At 66.9% G+C, this 20089-nt stretch overlaps 1 protein-coding gene across 1 annotated transcript; it reads left to right on the forward strand.

Moving 5' to 3' along the window:
* The first annotated feature begins 540 nt into the window (after window positions 1–540).
* On the forward strand, window positions 541–19652 carry COL6A1 (collagen type VI alpha 1 chain). Its single transcript, XM_032357629.1, has 35 exons — window positions 541–763; window positions 1296–1425; window positions 2775–2975; window positions 3660–3819; window positions 3959–4087; window positions 4180–4200; window positions 4390–4410; window positions 4487–4531; window positions 5295–5348; window positions 5920–5964; window positions 6089–6115; window positions 6340–6366; window positions 6448–6492; window positions 6661–6714; window positions 6915–6977; window positions 7223–7285; window positions 7392–7445; window positions 7539–7574; window positions 7792–7854; window positions 9433–9495; window positions 13069–13131; window positions 13756–13818; window positions 14110–14160; window positions 14325–14360; window positions 14883–14945; window positions 15171–15236; window positions 15749–15784; window positions 16012–16048; window positions 16313–16321; window positions 16594–16727; window positions 16903–17012; window positions 17109–17292; window positions 17416–17596; window positions 18309–18338; window positions 18419–19652. Exons 1-35 carry the CDS (start codon window positions 667–669, stop codon window positions 19039–19041), a joined length of 3084 nt encoding a protein of 1027 aa, XP_032213520.1. The 5' UTR covers window positions 541–666; the 3' UTR covers window positions 19042–19652.
* Window positions 19653–20089: the final 437 nt, after the last annotated feature.

The raw sequence follows: 20089 nt of genomic DNA on the forward strand, positions 1-20089 counted from the left end.
GAACAACACGGGCTTGAACGGTTCGGTTTGCTTCCATAGGTTTTTTCCTGAAATGCGTAGTTCTGCAAATGTGTTTTCCTGATGATTTCAATACTTGACTCTTCCTCTCGCTGGCTTGATTGTAAGAACACAGGACAGGGACACACAACATACTAAACGTTCCACGACACAGGAGCTGGGGGTCCTTGTTGACTCGCTTTCCCCAAGTGTAACCGAAATGTCTTTTCCCAGTGTGTGTCGACCGACCTGCGAGCCGTGTTTACAGGGGCAGCACCTGGGAAATCTGACCGCACTGTGGGCTCCCAGCAGGAGCCGTCTGGTTCGAGGGGACCGTCCGGCCCGCATGGTCTCCGTCGGGCACCCTACACTCGCTGCGTGGGGAGCCCACCAGCGTCCCCCAGAGCGGGAAGAAGCCCAGGCACAGCCGGCGCCCTGTCACAGAGGCCCCAGAGTGAGCGCGGCCGCCGGTGACTCACTCCCCGGGAGACCCCCGCCCACCGCGCCACCCCCGCCCCAGCCCCTCCTCCGTGCCGCCCTCCGGCCCGCCCTCCGGGGCTGGGACTCCACCGGCTGGAGAGCACAGACAGTCCTCCTCTGCAACCCTCCGGTCCTCGGCGGCCCACCCGGACCCCTGCCCTCGCTCGATGGTGACTCCGGGACGGTACCATGAAGCCGGCCCGCGCTCTGCTCCCCCTGCTGCTGCAGGCCTGCTGGGCAGCCGCCCAGGACGTCCCAGGCAACGCCAGGGCCGTGGCCTTCCAGGGTGAGTGACTCCCAGCACCTCTGGCTCCGCTTCTGCGCCGGGACCCGACCCCACCCTTCCCCCAGACGGGAGGGCCGCGGCCGGCCTGGGGGTCGTGAAATTCCCCAGCGTGGCCTGCAGCAGGGCCCGGCCCCTCAAGCTTACCCCCTCGTGGGGTGTCAGGCCGGCCAGTGATGGGGGATGGGGGGCGACACCCTCCGGGCCTGGCCTACTTGCTCTCGGGGCTCCTTCCCTCTGACTCCTCCCCGGCCGGCACTCTCACACCTTGTCCAGGCGGCGTCGTGCCCTGGGTCCTTTCCGTGCCGAGAGGGACAGTGCAGAGCGCACGGCCTGGTCCTGCCGCCACAGTGGGGCTCCCCGGCCTCCGGGAGTTGACGGCTGTCCCGCCAGCCGGGCGGGCTTCCCAGAACCCGCGTGGGGGCTCTCACGGTCACCCAGGCCCTCTCTGGGCCAGCACCTGGGGGAGGTGGCCTCCTGCACCCAGGAGGGTGTGGGGCCTGAGCCTCAGGCCTCCGACCCCTTGTTTGGCCAGACTGCCCTGTGGACCTCTTCTTTGTGCTGGACACCTCCGAGAGCGTGGCCTTGAGGCTGAAGCCCTACGGAGCCCTGGTGGACAAGGTCAAGTCCTTCACCAAGCGCTTCATTGACAACCTGAAAGACAGGTCCGGGGGGCCCGGGTGTCCAGGAGCCTCTTGGGGAGGGTGGTGGTCGGCAGGCGGAGCCCAGCCCCCTTCCCAGGGGACAGCCGGGGTGAACGAGGCTGCTCCGTCACCTTTCTGCGTCCGCAGTGGCTCCGATGGGCCAGAAAAGGGCCAAGTCTGAGAAGGAGCGGACGGCAGGGCGGCACCAGTCCTCCTGGTCAAGCGGGGACCTAGGGACAGTGCTGCCATCGGGGGTCCTGGGACCCAGACGTGTCTCCTGCTCCCCAGCTGAGTGGGTTTCAGGAGCTGGTGGGAGGCTCTGCGGCTCCTCCCAGTGCCCTCGCCACCTCCTGGACACTGACCTCAGACGGTCAGAGCCTGTGTCCTGACCAACACCCTAGTGTTCTCAAGTCCTGGTCCGAGGGGCCCAGAGGGCCTGCTGGCTTCACTCACTCCCTCCCCCGCACTCAGGGGGTGGGTCCTAGAGCACTGGGTGAGGCTGCAATTAGACACGCCCATGGGGGGGGTCAAGGCCATGGGGGGAGGGTCAAGGTCAGAACCAGGCTCCTCCCCCACTCCCCTGTGCAGGGTCTGGCCCTGTCCCACCTGGTCCCTGTCCACCCTCTGACTCGGGGACCAGGGCCTCCAGCCGCCCACCTACCTTGAGGGGGTTTCAAAGACAGAGGATGGGGGCTGCCCAGTGTGGGGCGTGTGACCCGAAACCTTGAACTCAGCCAAAATGCCGGGGCTCCTGAGGCCCACCGCCCCCTCCCCGAAGGTGCCTTTGGGCTCGTGACTCAATTTCTGAGGACTCAGCTTCCCCACCTGTGAAATGGGGTCAGCTCTTCCTGCTGCCGACCCCGTTAGCCGCACGGTGGGGGCCTTGGTCACGCCTGCGGCTGAGCAGGTGGTGGGCACCTGTGCCCAGCCGGGGAAACGCCGGAAGCCTCTGGCGAGGGTGCACAGGGACAGGGAAGGACGGCCACTCAGAGGGTCCCACTTAGAGCTGACCTCGAGCCGACCTCGCCCTGCCCTGGCCCCCGCCCCTCCCCTGTGGTCCCGTCCCCGGAGGGTCCCACAGCTCCCCACCGGGAGGTCAGGGCTAGGGTGGCCCTCCCGCCCCCCTCGCCCCCTCCATGGGTCACGTGGGGTCCCCAGGGCAGGGACCCAGGAAGTGCAGCCTGTGCTTCCCACCCCTCCCTGTTGGGGTGTGACGGGGCTGGGCAGGGTGTCCTCCTGCGAAATGGTGGCCCTGGTGCCCGGGGACAGACACACATGGGCAGCGGGGGAGGGGCCTGGAGGCACCGCTGGGGCGCGGGAGCGGGGAGCCGGCCCGCGGGGCTGCACTCTCACTCGGCCTGCGGTCTCAGGTACTACCGGTGCGACCGCAACCTGGTGTGGAACGCGGGCGCCCTGCACTACAGCGACGAGGTGGAGATCATCAGCCCCCTCCGGCCCATGCCCAGCGACCGCGACGCCCTCAAGGCCAGAGTGGACGCGGTCAAGTACTTCGGCAAGGGCACCTACACGGACTGCGCCATCAAGAAGGGGCTGGAGGAGCTGCTCGTGGGGTGGGTGTTCTGCGTCCGCACGCAGCTCCCCGTGTCCCCGGCGCGTCCCCAGCTTGTCCCTCAGAGGCTGCCCTGCCATCCTGGGGCCGCTGGCGGTCGCCCTGGGAATCCTCCTTGTGACCAGGGCGCCGTGCTGGTGGCTGCCAAGGGTCTGTCTGCATCTGCTGCCCCCCTTGAGCTGTCCTGTCTCCGCAACCAATGAAAGCAGAGGGGCCTACAGGACCCAAAGTGCTCCAGCTGCTCCGGCGGTAGCTCGGCCCAGCCACAGCCCCCACCGCCACAGCCTCCGCTGCCACAGCCCCTCTTCAGCCGGCCCCTCCCGTTACCTGTGGTCGCAGATCCCCTGGTCAGGGAGCCTGCGGGCAGGCAAGGACCTGGGCCCCTCCCCTGGTCATATGTGCATCTCCCAGAGAGTGTGCTAGAGAATTGTCATCCCACAGAGCTTTATTTCCCCCTTTACGGCAGCTCGACGGGCAGGGACAGACTGCCCAGCGTGACAGCCAGCCGCCCGCTGAGAGCTGCGTTTGGGTCTGGGTCTCCCTGCAGGGCCGCTGGCCTCCAGCTCCTCCCCTCCAGTCCTGGGGGTCCCAGCTCTGTTCCCGAGGCGCCCTGAGCTGTCAGGGTCAGCAGGGGCTGGAGGGGGCCAAGGCTGTGGGGGCCTTACTGCCGCCCACCCCCCCGCAGGGGCTCCCACCTGAAGGAGAACAAGTACCTGGTCGTGGTCACCGACGGGCACCCCCTGGAGGGCTACAAGGAGCCATGTGGGGGCCTGGAGGATGCCGTGAACGAGGCCAAGCACCTGGGCGTCAAAGTCTTCTCCGTGGCCATCACGCCCGACCACCTGGTAGGCGCCCCCATCCCCGCGCCCTCTCTGGGCTGGGCGCCGGGCGTGGCCTGGGGGGCCCTGAGGTGCAGGCGGGGGGCCGCAGAGACGGGGGGCCAGGGTCCCCGCTGTCGCCGGCCTCACCCCGCGTCCACGCCAGGAGCCTCGCCTGAGCATCATCGCCACGGACCACACGTACCGCCGGAACTTCACGGCGGCCGACTGGGGGCAGAACAGGGACGCGGAGGAGGTCATCGCCCAGACCATCGACACCATCACGGACATGATCGTGAGCAGCCTCTGCCCTCGCGCCTCCTGGGGGCTGGGAGACCCCGTGGCTCTGAACGCAAACTAACTCCACGTTTCCTTCTCACTTTTCAGAAAAACAATGTGGAACAAGTGGTAGGAGCGCCCCCTTTCCCTCGCCCCCCCCGTCCCCATCCACCCCTTCCCCGTAACCCACTCCCCTCCCCACCTGGGGCCTCACCAGCCCCTTCCTCCGTGGGTGCCCCCCATCCGGGAGCAGGCGGGTGTCCAGGGCCCTCTGCGGAGCCCCGTTTCCTAATGTGTCCTCTGTCCTTCCTCCGGCAGTGCTGCTCCTTCGAATGCCAGGTGAGTGGGGGGCCCCGACCCCCTCTGGGCTCACCCCGGGTGCAAGCGCAGGCTGACCTTTCTGTCTGTCTTCCAGCCGGCCAGAGGGCCTCCTGGGCCACGGGGGGACCCTGGGTACGAGGTGAGTGGCTGCGCCCGTCCCTGGAGGAAGAGAAGTGCGGCGCCGGACAGATGTGCCCGCGGCATGAAAGCCCTGGTGTTAGGGGCGCAGTGGGACCCCAGGCAGCTGTCCTAATGCCCCACAGAGCGTCCGCCCACACCAGCTGTAGGGAGAGGGAAGGTGCCCCTCGCTGAGCAGGTGCCCCCACCGTGGGGAGAGAGTCCCTGCACAGGGGACCCTGGGCTGATGCTGGGGCCGAGGGCTGGTGTGGGGGGCGGGGTCTGACCGGAGGCTCCATTGTTCCCCGAAGCACGTTCCCCGGGGAGGGCGATGCCCAAGACCAGGGGTGGCTCGCCCAGGAAGTCCACCTCAGTGGCCAACACATACAGCGTGGCCAGGTGCAGGTTTCTGGCTGGTCCTAAAAATATTAGAGTCCACGGCCACGAAGCCGCGTGAGCACTGCCCCAGGAGCCGAGCCCGGCCACCTCCCCGGCCTGGGAGCTCCACGTGCAGCAGAAGCGGGTGCCGCGGGGAAAGGTCTAGGGGCCAGGCTGGCCAGCGCGGGGCCTGCTGGGTTGCGGGCGGGTGGGGGGCAGTGCTCCGGACCTCACAGACCCCGTGGCCAGCCATAGTGACGGGGAAGGAGCCCAAGTGCCCTAAGGACTCTGCAGGTCCACGGACTAGCTCGTTAACCCTTCTCTCGGGAGCAGGTCAGGGTCTTTCTGCCAGGTGATGGGAGACGAACAGAAATTGTCCCCCAGCCTTGACCTGCTCTGTGTTCCAGGGAGAGCGTGGGAAGCCCGGTCTTCCCGGAGAGAAAGGAGAAGCCGGAGACCCCGTGAGTGTTAAGCACTTGACCTTGGGCTGGGCTGCGGAGAAGCCTGAGGAGGGAGGGGGCTGGGTTCGATGGAAGCTTCTGTCGGAGGGCCGGTTGCTGGGCACCGTGGTCCTGCGGCCTGACCCTCAGAGCACGCGGCCCCAGGGGCACTGAGGGCAGAGGACGCACGCACAGCCATCCCTCCCCGCCCAATCCGCCCAGACTGCGCTCCGGCCCGGCTCTCAGGGGGGCAGGTGGGGGTCAGCCCGAGGCCGTCTCCCCACAGACCACCCCCTCCTCCTGGGGGCCCGTGACCTCCCCCTCCCCTGCTCCTCCTCCGGGGGCTGTCCTAGACCTTCCCCTCCCCCCGCCACCCCCAGGGCCCTTGACCTTCCCCTCCCCTCCCCCGAGGAGAACCCCAGGTGTGGGAGGTGGAGCCTTCACGTCAGGGCTGCTCTCTGGGGCTCGGGCAGCGACCAGCCCACCCGCTCTCTGGCTGGCCGGGCCTGAGCAGAGTGGGGGGCACGGGAGACCGGGCGGGGGCTTCGTCTGCCCCCACAGGTGTCTAACAGGCGCCCTCCTCTGCGTCCAGGGAAGGCCCGGGGACCTCGGACCCATCGGCTACCAGGGCATGAAGGTGTGTCTCCGCCTCCCTTCAGAGTGGTCGGCCCTTCCGGGGCCCACACACTTCTGGGCTCGTCCCAGGGCCCTGGGCCCCAGGACACCAGTGACACCCGCTCTCTCCTCCGTCTGCTCTGTAGGGAGAAAAAGGGAGCCGGGGGGAGAAGGTGAGTGAGGCCTGCGGGTCGCGACCCTCGGGCGCAGAGCCCCGCCCCCGCGACGGACGCTCACCCGGCCCATCGCCCGCGTGTCCAAACCTCCATGAGCTGGGGGGGGTCTGTCCTGCCCGCCCTCCTCTGCCTCCCGGGGAAGACGCCCCTGGCCAGTTTCCAGGGAACCTGCCTCCCGCTGGGGGGCCGCCGTCCCTCACTCTCTCCCCTCGACTCTGCAGGGATCCAGGGGAGCCAAGGGCTACAAGGTGAGTGTGGGGGCAGGGACGCGTCTTCTGCCCTAGGGGTGCCGTCTGGCCTTTGTGAACCTCGGTCTTGGCACCTTGCAGGGCGAAAAGGGCAAGCGAGGCATCGACGGTGTGGACGGCATGAAGGTGAGCCCGCCGGCCGGGAGGCGGGGGACAGTCCTCGCCCAGCGCCAGGCCCCAGTGGACCCCACGCCTCCTGGTCAAGTTCAGACCAGCATCCCGGCGGGGCTTCCCTGGGAGGGGGTGGGTGCGCCAGAGCGAGAGTCCGACGGCTCATCTGCCTTTCTCTTCCAGGGGGAGACGGGGTACCCCGGCCTGCCGGGCTGCAAGGGCTCGCCTGGGTTTGACGTAAGTCGTATTCTGTCGCTGACGTTTCGGGACCCAGTTCTCAGGAGCGAGCGGGTCTCCCCTCTTCTCTGGACGCTCTAAGAAGTCCCGGGGGGCCGCACCGCGTGCAGCCCCAGCGCCCCGGCGTCCGGCGTATCCATGTCCAGCCCGAGGGCTGCTTGTCGAAGGCCGAGGACTGACCCCCTCCAATTTCTCACCAGGGCGCTCAAGGACCCCCGGGGCCCAAGGGCGACCCGGGTGCCTTCGGACGGAAAGGAGAGAAGGTAAGTGACATGGGTCGGGCAGCCCCGCCTCCTCAGAAGCCCTCCCCGGGGCAGGCAGGGGTGGGGTGGGGAGGGCCGCCCCGTGTCGCGGAGCTCAGACGGGCCCGGGGGCCCCCGTCCGCACGGCGTGGAGCCCGTCCACTCACGGTGGAGTCCCGGGAGGGCGGCCTGAAGTCTGGGTGAGTAGGCCGGGGGCAGGGTCCCGGGGCAGGGTCCCCGCCCACTGACCTTTCGGATCTTTCCAGGGTGCCCCTGGAGCTGACGGGGAGCCCGGGAGGCCAGGGAACACGGGTCCCCCCGGAGACGAGGTAAGCACTCAGGGAGGGGCAGGGGGGCCGCCAGGAGCAGCGGCAGCCGCAGCCCCGGGCCCCAGGGCGAGGTCAGAGGCCGACGGTTCCATACGCTTCCCCTCAGGGCGAGCCGGGTCTGCCCGGTCCCCCAGGAGAGAAGGGAGAGGCCGGTGACGAGGTGAGCAGCCCCGTTCCGTCTCCTGCTCCCAGCTGCCCCCAGAGCACTTTCCAGCCCCGACTGACTGGTCTTGTTTGCTCCCCTTAATCCCAGGGAAACCCGGGACCGGACGGTGCCCCCGGCGAGAGGGTGAGTGGGCGGGGTGGCGTCTGGGCCCTGGGTCTCGCCATGAAGAGGCCAGGGTGGCTCAGAGGCCCCCAACTCCTATCTGAGCTCAGGGGGGCCTCAGTCTCTGAAAGGGTGGGGTGTCCTGCTGGGGGGTCAGCCCACGCCCGGGCCTCGAACCCCCTACCCCCGACGCCTGTCTGAGCTGAGCCATAGCCTCCCTCTGCTTCTCTCCACACAGGGAGGCCCTGGGGAAAGAGGACCACGGGGGACCCCCGGTGTGCGGGGCCCACGGGGAGACCCGGTGAGTCACTGTTCATCAGGCTGAGGAGGGGGCCAGAGCCTGAGGTCCGGGGGGGTCAGGCCATCCCCTCACAGGACATGTGCCACCAGGTCCCCTTGTCCTCCAGATTTCAGTTGACCCACACCCTCACCTGCTGTTTTCCCAAAGGCCATCACCCTGGTTCACGAGGGGCGGCAGCTCCCGTGCTCAGCCCCCAGCCCCAATCCCCAGCCCAGACCCCCAGCCCGGGACACCCAGACCCGACCCCCAACCCCAACCCCTGGCCCCAGATGTCTCCAGGGGCTGCGGGAGGCCAGGAAGAGGGTGTGGGTCCAGATGAGCAGAGCAGAGTGCGGGAGAGCCGAGGAGAAGCGCAGGGTTCCCTCCTCACCAGGACCAGCGCGTCCGGGGGAGCCACACTCACACGATCACACACACAATCGTGCACACACTTGCACACACACACACAATTGCACGCGCACAACCACGCGCACAGGCTCCCTCGCGTGCCGGAACACGCGCACAATCGCACCGGGACACACAGCACGTTTGCCGGGAGCGCAGCACCTGCCGGGCCGTTCACGGCGGCTCGCCTGTCCCCGAGGTCGCTGCTCCGCCTGGCCCGCGGCACGATTTACTGGCCTCCCCTCCCCCATCGCACGCGTGATTTTCCAAACAGTCGCCTCTGTCCCAGCAGCCGCGTAAAGGCCGCTCGGGCCCTGGAATGGCCCCTCCTGCACCCGGAAGAGACGGAGACTTAGGAACGTGGACCTCGTGGTCCCCAAGGCCCGGCAGCCTTGCGTCGCTGCTGCCCTCACCCCCTGACTCCTTCCGGAGCTTTCTCTGGCCCCGTGGTTCACTGGAAAGTTTTGTGGTGCCGCGGGGCAGCCCACACCGGCCTGGTTAAAGGAGGGGGTGACAGGCGCCACCCCAACATTCTGGACCCGGGGAAGGGACGATGTCTTCCACACGTGGGGTGTGGACCAGGCCTTCTTGCTGCCGCTGCCGGGGGCAGGCCCCGGGGTCCCTCCTGCTGTGACCACCCAGGCAAAGCTGCTCCTCCCAAGGGCACCTGTCCCCCTGTCCCGATGGGGAGTGTGCTCAGCCCGAGGCCAAGGTCACTGGAAGAGAGACGTGCCTTCTGCCCCGTCCCAGCTCCTCAGAGTCACCCTCAGGGCCCCGCGGCCCCCAGCACGGCCCCCAGCACGGGGCTTGGGGCAGGACGTCAGGGGAGCACGGCCCCTCCCCAGCTACCCTGCTGAGATGCGATCGGGAAATGGGAGCATAGGCCAGGCTGCACCCCAGGGAGCACCCCAGCAGCTTTGGTCCCTGGGCCAGTCCAGAGCTGGCTGGAGGAGCCAGTGTCAGGGGCACCTCCAGGCCTCAGCAGGCCTTGCACACACCTGGCCTTGCCCCCTTGGCCTGCTGACTTCCTGGGAGGAGGGGCGAGGCCAGGCCCCTGTGAGGAGTGGCGCGTCCCCGCTTCCCGGCACACTTCTCAGGGAGCTGGGGGCAAGCTGGCCAGCTGGCCTTGCCCACTGCCGCCCAGGCAGCTTGGCCTCTCCTGGCCTCCACACTCACCGGCTCATCCCTCCCCAGGGCGAAGCTGGACCCCAAGGAGACCAGGGACGAGAAGGCCCCGTCGGCATCCCGGGAGACCCGGTAGGGAGCTGTCTGGGGGCGGGCGGGCCGTGCCCTCAGGCCAGCAGGAAGGCTGAGGGCAGCTCCTGGAGTTAAGGGAGGGCGCTCTCCACTTCGGACTGGGGGGCTTCCTGCAGGGGCTGCCAGGGTCAGCAGCCACCTGGGGGCAGGGGCAGCCTGTGTGGCCGAGTCCCCTGGCCCACAGACTCTGTGTTCAGAGGGGGACAGCCAGAGGCTGCCCCTGTCACCTGGCCGGCATCTGCCAGGACCAGAGCTGAGTGAGCGGACCCCTGGCCGCCCTCGGAGCTCTGCCCTCTGTCCTGGCCCAGCTGGCTCTGGAAGAAGACAGCAGGGGACCCCGGACCTCTGGGGACAGCCTCTGGTCTGCCAGGGCAGGGCCAGCCCACACTGGAGACCATGTCTGAGCCCCCAGGAGGCATCGGGGGTAAGAGGCTTGGTCTGCGTGTGGAATCTGGGCGTGAGACCCTCACTGGAGCCAGACTGGGGGTGTCCGAGCATCGGTCTTGCATGGGACGCCTTCCAGAGGCCGTGCTGCGGCAGGAGAGGGGAGGGGAGGCCTGGAAGCCACGCGGCTCCGGGTGCCTGAGCCCTGAAACCCCCAACTGGAGGAGCCCGAGGCTCTCCTGCCGCCCAGGCCAGGGCCCCGGGGTGACTACCCCCCAAGAGAGCTCAGGAAGGGGTCGGCTGGGGTGTGTCCTCCCTGCGTCCGTCGGGCAACCCCCTTGTTCGACCCAGACCCTCTCCGTCTGCTCTGATGGGGGCCACTCGCCGGGCACCCCCAGCCCCCTCCGCCGCCTGGCCTGCAGGGAGGGTCTCCGGGCGGACAGAAAGGAATGGCCTCTGAGCTGGGATGGGGACCTCCTCGTGGGTGGGAGAGGGGGTGGCCCCCTGCTGGGTGGAGAGCTCCCAACGGGGCGGCGGATGGGAGAGGGGCCGGCTCAGCGGGCCCAGGCCTCGGGCTCTGCTGGGATTTGGCTTGTGGCTTTTTGGTGGCTTTTCTTATGGAGAGAAATTTGGAATTGGGATTTTAACAAAAAAGGAATTTAAAACACAAGAAAGAAGAAGCCATAATAGGGCTGCCAAGGGTCAAGATGGGATCTTAAAAATGCACCTGGGTCCCTTCCAGTGCGGGCTGTGGGAGGCGAGGACCACGTCCAGACCCGCTCCGAGACCAGCTCGGTGGGAGACTGTCCTCCCGCATAATTACAAGTTGGGCTCCTGGGAGCCAGCGGTTCTCCGGCTGTGGCCGTGTGTGATCGTGGGCCCTGCGGCCGCCGGCTGTGTCTGCTTCTCCCCCTCCCGGGCGGTAAAGGCAGAGGATGCCTCTCAGATAAAATAGGTGTCGAAGTTCTGTGGCTTCCCTCCCTCATCCAACCATCTTGAAACACTTCCAAGGCTACATCCAGAACATAAACTCTTCACAGCGTAATTTCTCGGCCAGATGATACAGGTGCATGAGGGGCTGCGTGAGCGCGCGCGTATCTCCCAGGTAACGCGACTGTATCGAGCCGCGCCTCGCATTCCCGCAAGAGCATGAAGCAGGCACCGCGTTCACACCTTTGCCGACAGGAGGGACCATCGAACTTCACCCGTGTGTTTTCGCTCTTCAGGAGAAAGCCGTGAGCTCTCGTGGCGCGCAGAGTTTGTGCGGAGGCTGCGCGTGGTCCCTCAGGCCTCAGGCAGTGTCCCTCCTTCTGGTTCTCCCCTCAGCCATTCATTTTCCATCGAGTCTGTCTTTCCGCGTGGATGTGCGGGAGGCCCGAACCCACGGTGCAGACGTTTTTCCAAGCTTGCCGTCTGCCTGTGGCTGCCCTGGGGACTTGTCGTTTAGGATGTCCTGCTCATTTACAAGATTCCAAGTACATTCTCCTCTTTTGTTGTACTCTTTTTGCTTCCTTTCTGTTTCACTTGGAGGCTCTACCAGGGCTAGAAGTGAGGTGGGCTTGACCTGGCTTGAGCTCTTCTGTGACTGCTGAGCCTGTGTTCACAACATCGCTAATGGCAGGAGCGACTTTTCCTGGTGATCGAGGCCACGAACGTCAGGTTTTAGCTTCTCTTATCTGGGTCTCCCCAGAATCCCTGTGCCTGCTGGCCTCCCCCCGCGCCCCCATGACACCAGCTGTCCCAGGAGGGGCTGCTCCCGCCGCCCGCCACATCCTCAGGCTCCCGTGCCTTCCCCACGCACCAGCTCCCCAGCGGTGATCCGGCCACCAGGACAAGCTGGTGACCATCCCGCCGCCCGGTGATCTGGTCCTTCCCCCGCAGCACAATTCAGGAAGTTGTTCAAGACACTAACGGCATAAAACACTGCGAGGCAGAGCTGCCACTGGGCTTTACTCTTGGGTTTCCAGTTTCCAGAACCACTGTCAGTGTCAAAACCGGACACTACCGAAGGCTGCGGGGGATGAGGGACCCCTGGCCTTGCTGGGAGGAGGCCCCGTGTCCCTCCAGCCCGTGGTCCAGCTGGGGAGGGTCTCCATCTGACCTCCGGCAGGGCCGCTTGTTCCTCCGCGGGGGGTGGGCGCGTAGGCAGCTTGGGGATCAGGTTTCTCCATGCTGGTCGCTCAACTTCCCAACCTCGGCACTGTTTCCACCTCCGGGGCTCTCTGTTCCTCCGAACCCCTGCAGACCCTCAGGGCAGTTGGCTTCCGCACCACGGGGTCGGGGAGGAAGTTTCTGGGAAATGGGTTTTCCCAAATGCCAAGAAGCAGCAATGGAACCATCCAGAAACTGGAGGAAGGGTCAGCGTCCTGGCCTCGCCTCTTCCCTCGTCTGGTCCCTGCGGTGGGGACAGGCACCGCCCGCCAGGAGCCGCGGGGCCCTCGGGCCGTGTTCCCGGGGGCGCTTCCTCCTCCACACCGATGCTGCTGAGGCAGCTGCGGAAACTGTCCCGAGCGCAGCGGCCCTCTGTCCCTGTGTCCTGGGGCCTGGGACCACCTCCACTGCCCTGGCTGAGGGCACAGAGGGCCTCTGTTTCCCATCGTCCTCCCGACCCCCTGTCATGTCCCCAGGCCACCCCGCCCCGGGAACCAGAGTCGGCCCCATTGTCAGGTCCCAGAGCCACTCCCCAGGAACTGAGTCGGGGGCTGCGGGTCCCCGTGGCTGGCGAGCCCAGTCCCAGGTTGTGTGTGATGCCAGGGCCTGAGGCCCGGCGCCAGAGCCCTGGCCGGAGTTGGACTCCCCTGTGGTCGTGGCGGGAGAGCCGGACAGTGGCACCTCTGGGTGCCCGCTGGTTACTGGGACAGGCCAGATAACCAGGGGCTGTGGGAGAACCGAGCCAAGAAGGCCTCATTGGAAGGCACCTGCCCGAGGACGGGGCAGGGGGACAGGCCTCAGTCCAGGGTGCTGGCCGCGGGGTCCAGAGTAGCCAGGAGGCTCCACGCGTGGTGTCCGCTCAGCCCTTCTTCAAGCCTGGCCGGGGATGTCCCTAAACGCTTGGGACATGAGACTCTGGACCCAGAAAGGCAGGCAGCTGGCCTCCAGGTGTAGACCAGGCTGAGCCGCCGGCGGGGGTCTGGGTGGGCGGCCGGTGCGGGGCCGAGAGGGCTACAACAGGCATGTTTCCCTCTGCAGGGCGAGGCTGGTCCCGCTGGACCTAAAGGTTACCGAGGTGACGAGGGGCCCCCAGGGCCCGAGGTGAGTGCCCCCCAACCCGGCCTAGGCGCACACAGATGCTTTAGTGCATTTCGTGGTATCTGTGTCATTCAGGAAACTTGGAAAATGCAGAAGGAAAAAAACCAGAATTTAAATCTAAAATATGATCCCCTGGACATAAATAATAACAATCTAGCTTACTTCTTTCCAACTTAATTTTATTTGCACATTACACCTTATAAATTTGGCTTCACAAAGTTTTTTAAAAATTTTTTTCAATATGAACATTTTCTAAAACCTTTTATGATTTTGCAAACCTTGATGGACGCGTGCTTACACACACACACACACACACACACACACACACACACGCACACCCAGGCAGTGTCCCTCTGCTTCTTGGAGCTCTTGCCTGTCTGGAACTTCCAGCCCAGAGGGGAGGGGACTGTGGCATCCCAGGGGCGACCCCGGGTGTGTCACTAGGCGGAGGTCCGGCCCCCGCGGAGCCGGGTACCCTGTGGAGGGCCGCGGGACTCATCGCTGCTAGGCCGATGGGTAGAAACTTGCTCCTTTATCTGCGTCCCCCGTCCCCTGCCTCAGAGACCTGCGGGGCCTCTGCGTCTGCGTTGCTCACTCACTTTTCCCAAACCTTCCTGCCCTCCTTAGGGTTCCAGAGGAGCTCCAGGGCCCGCAGGACCGCCTGGAGACCCTGGGCTGATGGGTGAGAGGGTGAGTGGCGGTGCCAAGGGCTCGGGGCCTGGGTGGGGCCTCTGCCGGGGCGAGTTTCCGTGTGGGATCCGAGAGTCCCAGCAGCAGGGTCTGGGGAGGCTCTCCACGGGCCACTGTCCGCTCTCGGCCGCTGTGGTCCCTGGGTCACCATGGGCATGGGCCCTTCCGCTCCACTCCGGGGACACACAGGCCGGTCCCACGCAGGGGGTGTCTCCTGGGCTGGTGAAGCCCCTCGGGCACCCCCTGGAGCCTGGGCGATTCCCAGGGGCAGACGTGGTCTCTCCTCCGCAGGGGGAAGATGGCCCTCCCGGAAACGGCACCGAGGGCTTCCCGGGCTTCCCTGTGAGTCCCCCCCACCGCTTCCCGCCCCATCGTCCCCTTTGGGCCAGCCGGGGTGGGCCCAGGACCACGGGTGGGACGAGGAAGGGGTGGCGGGGGTGATCCGTGGGGCGCCCCTCCCCCAGCCAGGCCGGAGCCTGGTGTGACTGGCTTGTCTTTCCCCGCAGGGCTATCCAGGCAGCAGGGGTCCCCCTGGGATCAACGTGAGTACACGCCCGCCATCGCGCTGCCGGTGCGTTCACGCGCACACGTGTGCGACACGCCTGCATCCTCGCCCAGGCCCCTCCCACACGTGTCTCAGTCTGTGCCCCTGCCTGGCCTCCCCTCTGGGCTCCCGCGGACTGACCCCCGAACCTCGGGGCGTCCTCGGGCCCACACTTGGCCTCGGTGTCTCTGCATGTGGGACACGGTGTCTCCTTTATCTTTTCCTTTCCAAACTTCTGCTTCTCAAAAAGGAAGTGCAGTGCTGGGACTCCCGGTTCCTAGAGCTGATGGGAAGCAGAACTCTGGTGGCGTAGAGGGACCGCTGGGTGCCGGTCCTGGGGACAGCCGCCGGCCCGCGGTGTGCGCCTGAGAAGGGAGGTGTCTCTGGTCACCACCCACCCCAGGGGCCTGCTTCCCCAAGGGGAACCCACTCCAGCCCTGGGCCGGGGTCCCAGCCACACACACATGCCCTCTCCCCGGGACTCCACCCCACTTACCATGTGCTCCCCCGTCCCCTGCAGGGCACCAAAGGCCACCCAGGCCTCAAGGGGGATGAGGGAGAAGCCGGAGACCCCGGAGAGGACGTGAGTGCAGAGCCCGCTGGGGCCGCCGGGAAACCACCTGGAGGGGCTGCTGCCGCCGGGGGGTGTGCGGGAGGTGGCCGTGTGCCGTCTGGGCCGCTAAGGCTCTGCGGCTCTCCAACGCCGGGGCCGTGGACGGACCGGCAGCAGATGGTCCGGCGGTGGTGGCTGTCGGTGGTGACAGGGCGGTGTGGCTGTCGGTGGTGACCGGGTGCCGTTCCCTTCCAGAACAACGACATCTCACCCCCAGGTGTCAAAGGAGCAAAGGGGTACCGGGGCCCCGAAGGCCCCCAGGTGAGTGGGCGTGGCCAGCCAGGGCAGGGCACCCTGGGATTCTGAGGCTGCGGGGGAGTCGGAGCAGGAACCTGGGAAGTGGGTCTCTGGGAGACGCTGGCCCTTTGACAGGAGGGGAGGGAACAGGCGGAGTCGAGGGTTGTGGGGGCTTCGGGAAAGGGGGAGCAGCTGGTCACCGCTTAGATGTGAAGAGAGAGCGGCAGAGCCCTGGGCGGGTGCCTGAGGGCTGGGGCACAGCCAGACTGTAAGGGACTCTTCATCCCATGGCGAGTGCCGGGGACCCCCACGCAGGGCCATACCCAGCCCACCCGCGCCCCCGGCGGTCAGAGAACACGGGGCAGTCAGGGGCTGTCCCGCAGCCCTGAGTGTGCAGAGGCTCTGCGGCTCCTACGGGGAGGTGGGGTCAGCCCGGGGGCTGGGCGGCGAGGGCTCGGCGCTCAGGGACCTGCTCAGACCTGCAGTTCAGGGAGCTACGCACCCTTACCAACTTCCTCCGCTCCTTCCTCTGACAGGGGCCCCCAGGACACACGGGACCGCCGGGGCCAGATGTAAGTGGGTGTCCCTAAACGTCCTTGGGGGGCTGGCCGCTCTGGCCCCGGATCCCACGGGGTGGGACACCACGATCCTCATGGAGGGACATGGGGTGTCCATGGAGCAGTGACCACGTCAGGTGCCCCTGCCCTGGGTGTCCGACACCCGGCGCATGAACCCCACCGTGGTACAGGGCAAGGTGTTCAGCCCCGTTCAGCCCCTGGTGCGTGTCTCTCCCCCGCAGGAATGCGAGATCTTGGACATCATCATGAAGATGTGCTGTGAGTAGCCCTCGTCTTGGGAGAAGTGTCTTAGTTGGAAAGAATTGGGTCCTGCCAGCCCCAGCGCCTCCCTCTGGAACTCACGGGCCGGGTGGGGGGATCCTTTAAACCATGGGTGGAGGGCGGGGGGGGCAGGAGTGTGTCCCCCTCACAAGGAAGTCCCTGGGGGTGGTGGGGGCACCCGGCAGGGCAGCTTGCCCTGCCAGGACGTGCAGGTGGCGGGTCTCCGCGGAACATAACTCTTTCTTTCTCCTCTTCCCCCAGCTTGCTGTGGTGAGTCGTGAGCGCGGTTCTCGGGGGTACCTGAGGGTGGTGGGTTAGGCCCCTCCTCCTGGTTTGCCTGGGAGGGCAGCAGCTGGCCCTCACGCCCCACCAGGGCACTGTGGCCTTGGGGCGCAGTCCGGCCCCCTCCTCGTCCCAGGAACCTGCACGGCCAGCCACGGACGTGGGCGAGCCAGAAGCCCTAGGGTTCCGGCTCCAGTGGGGGTGGCCGTGCTGCGTGGGGCCCCGGGAGGCCCCCAGGCTGACGCGGTCCTTGCCCGCAGAGTGCAAGTGCGGCCCCATCGATATCCTCTTCGTGCTGGACAGCTCGGAGAGCATCGGCCTCCAGAACTTCGAGATCGCCAAGGACTTCATCATCAAGGTCCTGGACCGGCTGAGCAGGGACGAGCTGGTCAAGGTGAGGCAGAGCCACTCCGGGGAGCAGCCAGTAAGGACCCCGGGCGGGAGGGGGCTGGGCCCCGGGGGCTGCGTTTGCCCACCCCCTGGAGCGTGAGAGCCAGGGCCGATGCGGGGTGGAGGGGGCTGCGGGGAGCCCCGCGTCCACCCCTGACCGGGGCGTGGGATGCTCGCAGTTCGAGCTCAACCAGTCGCAAGCGGGCGTGGTGCAGTACAGCCACAACCGGATGCAGGAGCACGTGGACCTGCGGAGCCCCGGCATCAGGAACTTCCAGGAGCTCAAGGAGTGAGTGCCGTGCGCCCGGCCGCCCGCGTCCCTGTGGTCCCCGAGGGTGCCCGCCCCGAGCCCTGCCTGCGCTGACCCTGAGCGCCCGCCCCACAGAGCCATCAAGAAGCTGCGGTGGCTGGCGGGGGGCACGTTCACGGGGGAGGCCCTGCAGTACACGCGGAACCAGCTGCTGCCGTCCACGACCAACAACCGGATCGCGCTCGTCATAACGGACGGCCGCTCGGACACCCAGAGGGACACCACCCCGCTCAGCGTGCTCTGTGGCCCCGACATCCAGGTGGGGCCGCCTCCGCGCCCCCGCATACCCCTGCCCCATGCCCCACGCCCCCGCGCCCCCCGCACCCCTGCTCCCTCGGAAGGCCGCCGTCCCCACCAGGGCCACACCATCCCTCCCTTGCAGGTGGTCTCCGTGGGCATCAAGGACATGTTCGGCTACGTCGCAGGCTCCGACCAGCTCAACGTCATCTCCTGCCAAGGCCTGGCACCCCAGGGCCGGCCGGGCATCTCGTTGGTCAAAGAGAACTACGCAGAGCTGCTGGACGACAGCTTCCTGAAGAACATCACCACCCAGATCTGTATAGGTGGGCTCGGCGCGGGGACCCTCCCCCGCGGCTGTGCTGGGAGGTGGTTGGGGCCACCGTGACCTCCTGCCGCAGGAGCCGGTCAGCCCCGGCCAGTAGTACGGGCTCTCCCCACCAGCGGCCCCAAGCTCTTGCTGGAGGAGGCCGTGGCCCAGTGTCGGCAGGGGGGCCCCTTGTGCTTCTGCTGCTTTGTCCCGGGAGCCCTCACACCCCCTGCGGTCCGGCCACACACTTGTGCGCTGGGCGCCCTTGGAGCCGAGACCACTCCCCGGCCCCCAGCTCAGAACCTGTTCTTCTAGCCTCTTTCTGGCGACAGAGCGGGGCCCGTGGTGCGGGCGGTGGGCCGACAGCCAGAGAGAGCCGCTGGGGTCCGACTGGCCTGCGTGGTCAGCCCCGGGTCAGCGTTGCCCACAGAGCGCGGCCTGGGCTCTGACCCGCCGGCCACACTGGCCTCCCTGAGCTTCCGTTTCCCCATCGGGAGGGACCCACTCGGGGTCGGTGGGAGGACCACACAATCATACCTCAGGCTGACCCTTGCGTAGGGGGTGTCCCCTCCTGGTGGGGCCCACGGGCCAAGGAGGTGCCAGCCAGGCGTCCGGGAGGGCCACCCGTGCGCCTGCCCCGCGGGGGCTCCGCCGTCCTACGGGCGGGCTGCGGAGAGGACAGCTGTCCGTGAGGTCGCAGCTTCATGTTGGGTTTTCCTATTTTACAGACAAGAAGTGTCCGGACTACACCTGCCCGAGTGCGTAGCTGGGGTGTGCGGGGTGGGGGGGGCTCCCGGAGGAGGCGGGGGCTGCGCCCTAACCCGCGTCCATCCCGCAGTCACGCTCTCCTCCCCGGCCGACATCACCATCCTGCTGGACGGCTCGGCCAGCGTGGGCAGCCACAACTTTGACACCACCAAGCGCTTCGCCAAGCGGCTGGCCGAGCGCTTCCTGACGGCGGGCCGGACCGACCCGTCCCACGACGTGCGCGTGGCCGTGGCGCAGTACAGCGGCCCCGGGCAGCAGCAGCCCGGCCGCGGGGCCCTGCAGTTCCTGCAGAACTACACCGTGCTGGCCGGCACCGTGGACGCCATGAGCTTCTTCAATGACGCCACCGACGTCAACGACGCCCTGGGCTTCGTGACGCGCTTCTACCGCGAGGCCTCGTCCCGCGACGCCAAGAAGAGGCTGCTGCTCTTCTCCGACGGCAACTCGCAGGGGGCCACGGCGGCCGCCATCGAGAAGGCGGTGCAGGAGGCCCAGCGGGCGGACATCGAGATCTTCGTGGTGGTGGTGGGCCGCCAGGTGAACGAGCCGCACGTCCGCGTCCTGGTCACGGGCAAGACGGCCGAGTACGACGTGGCCTTCGGCGAGCGCCACCTGTTCCGTGTGCCCAGCTACCAGGCCCTGCTGCGTGGCGTCTTCTACCAGACGGTGTCCAGAAAGGTGGCGCAGGGCTAGCGCCGGGCGCCCCCCACGGGAACAGCAGTGAGGCCCCCGCGGTCCGCACCAGCCCGACAGCTACGTTTCCAGAAAGGACGGGCTTGGAAAGGCCGTGTGTTTGACCCACCCCTCTGGCCCCGGGACGCGCCAGCCCGGGCCATCCCCTCCGTGGTCACATCCCCCGACCTCTGCAGGCTCTGAACCCCCGCAGCGCGCTGCCTTTCCTGGGGGGTCGCCTGAGCCCTGCCTCCTCTTTCTCACAACCCGCCCTCTAGTCAGCATTCCGCGACGCACTGGGGTCTGCTAGTAAAGTCGCGGGAGACCGGGGACCCTTCGTTTTTGGAAAGCCGGGGTGGAGGTTTCTCCCGCTTCACCCCTGCTGAGTCGCCTCCTCCCTGCTCAGGGCTCAGGCCTCGGTTCCGCCTCCTTGGGCCGTGGAGCTTGGGCGAGCGCATGAACTCGGGCCGGCATCTCCAGCAAACAGCAGAAAATGGTGGCTCCTCAGCCCTGTGTCCCCGAGAACCCTGAAAACAAAGGTGCTAACCCGTGTAACCCCCTCCCCATCTACTCGGAGGCCTGGGCCCCGAGGCTGGCTGGGGGCACAAGGTGATGTGTTTTCTGTTTTCTTTAAAAAAACAAACAAACAAACAAACAAACAAATGACAACCCAAAGCTCTTTTCCCTGAGGGAGTGATTGGTCCTACATTTTACTGAAGACCCTCTTTATATGTTAGTTTTATTTTTACTCCTTCCTGTGTTTTTGCTCACTGCATCCGTGTCCGTGACTTTTCCGATTAAAGGTTTTCACTCCTCTGCCCGTGGTCCTCTTTGTGAGGAGTTACGACCCCCCCAGGCTGACATGTCCCTCTCCAGCAGGAGGGAGCACGGACACCTCTGGGGTCAGGTGCGGGTGTGCGGACAGCAGACTCAGCCCGGGGACAGGCCCACAGCCCCCTCCAGGTGTGGGGAGCTGGGGAAGGAGCATCTAGGCAGGGGAGAAGGGAGGAGGGGCCCGACACCCTGGGCTGTAGAAGCAGAAGCGCATCAGATCAGGGGGCTGGGAGAG

Source organism: Mustela erminea, chromosome 1, assembly GCF_009829155.1.
Source record: "Mustela erminea isolate mMusErm1 chromosome 1, mMusErm1.Pri, whole genome shotgun sequence".
NCBI lineage: Eukaryota > Metazoa > Chordata > Mammalia > Carnivora > Mustelidae > Mustela > Mustela erminea.

Coding starts and splice junctions, on each gene's coding strand:
- COL6A1 (XM_032357629.1), top strand. CDS start 667: ATGAAGCCGGCCCGCGCTCTGCTCCCCCTGCTGCTGCAGGCCTGCTGG. Junction 14,161..14,324: donor AGGGCTTCCCGGGCTTCCCT/GTGAGTCCCCCC, acceptor CTTTCCCCGCAG/GGCTATCCAGGCAGCAGGGG. Junction 17,597..18,308: donor CACCACCCAGATCTGTATAG/GTGGGCTCGGCG, acceptor CCTATTTTACAG/ACAAGAAGTGTCCGGACTAC.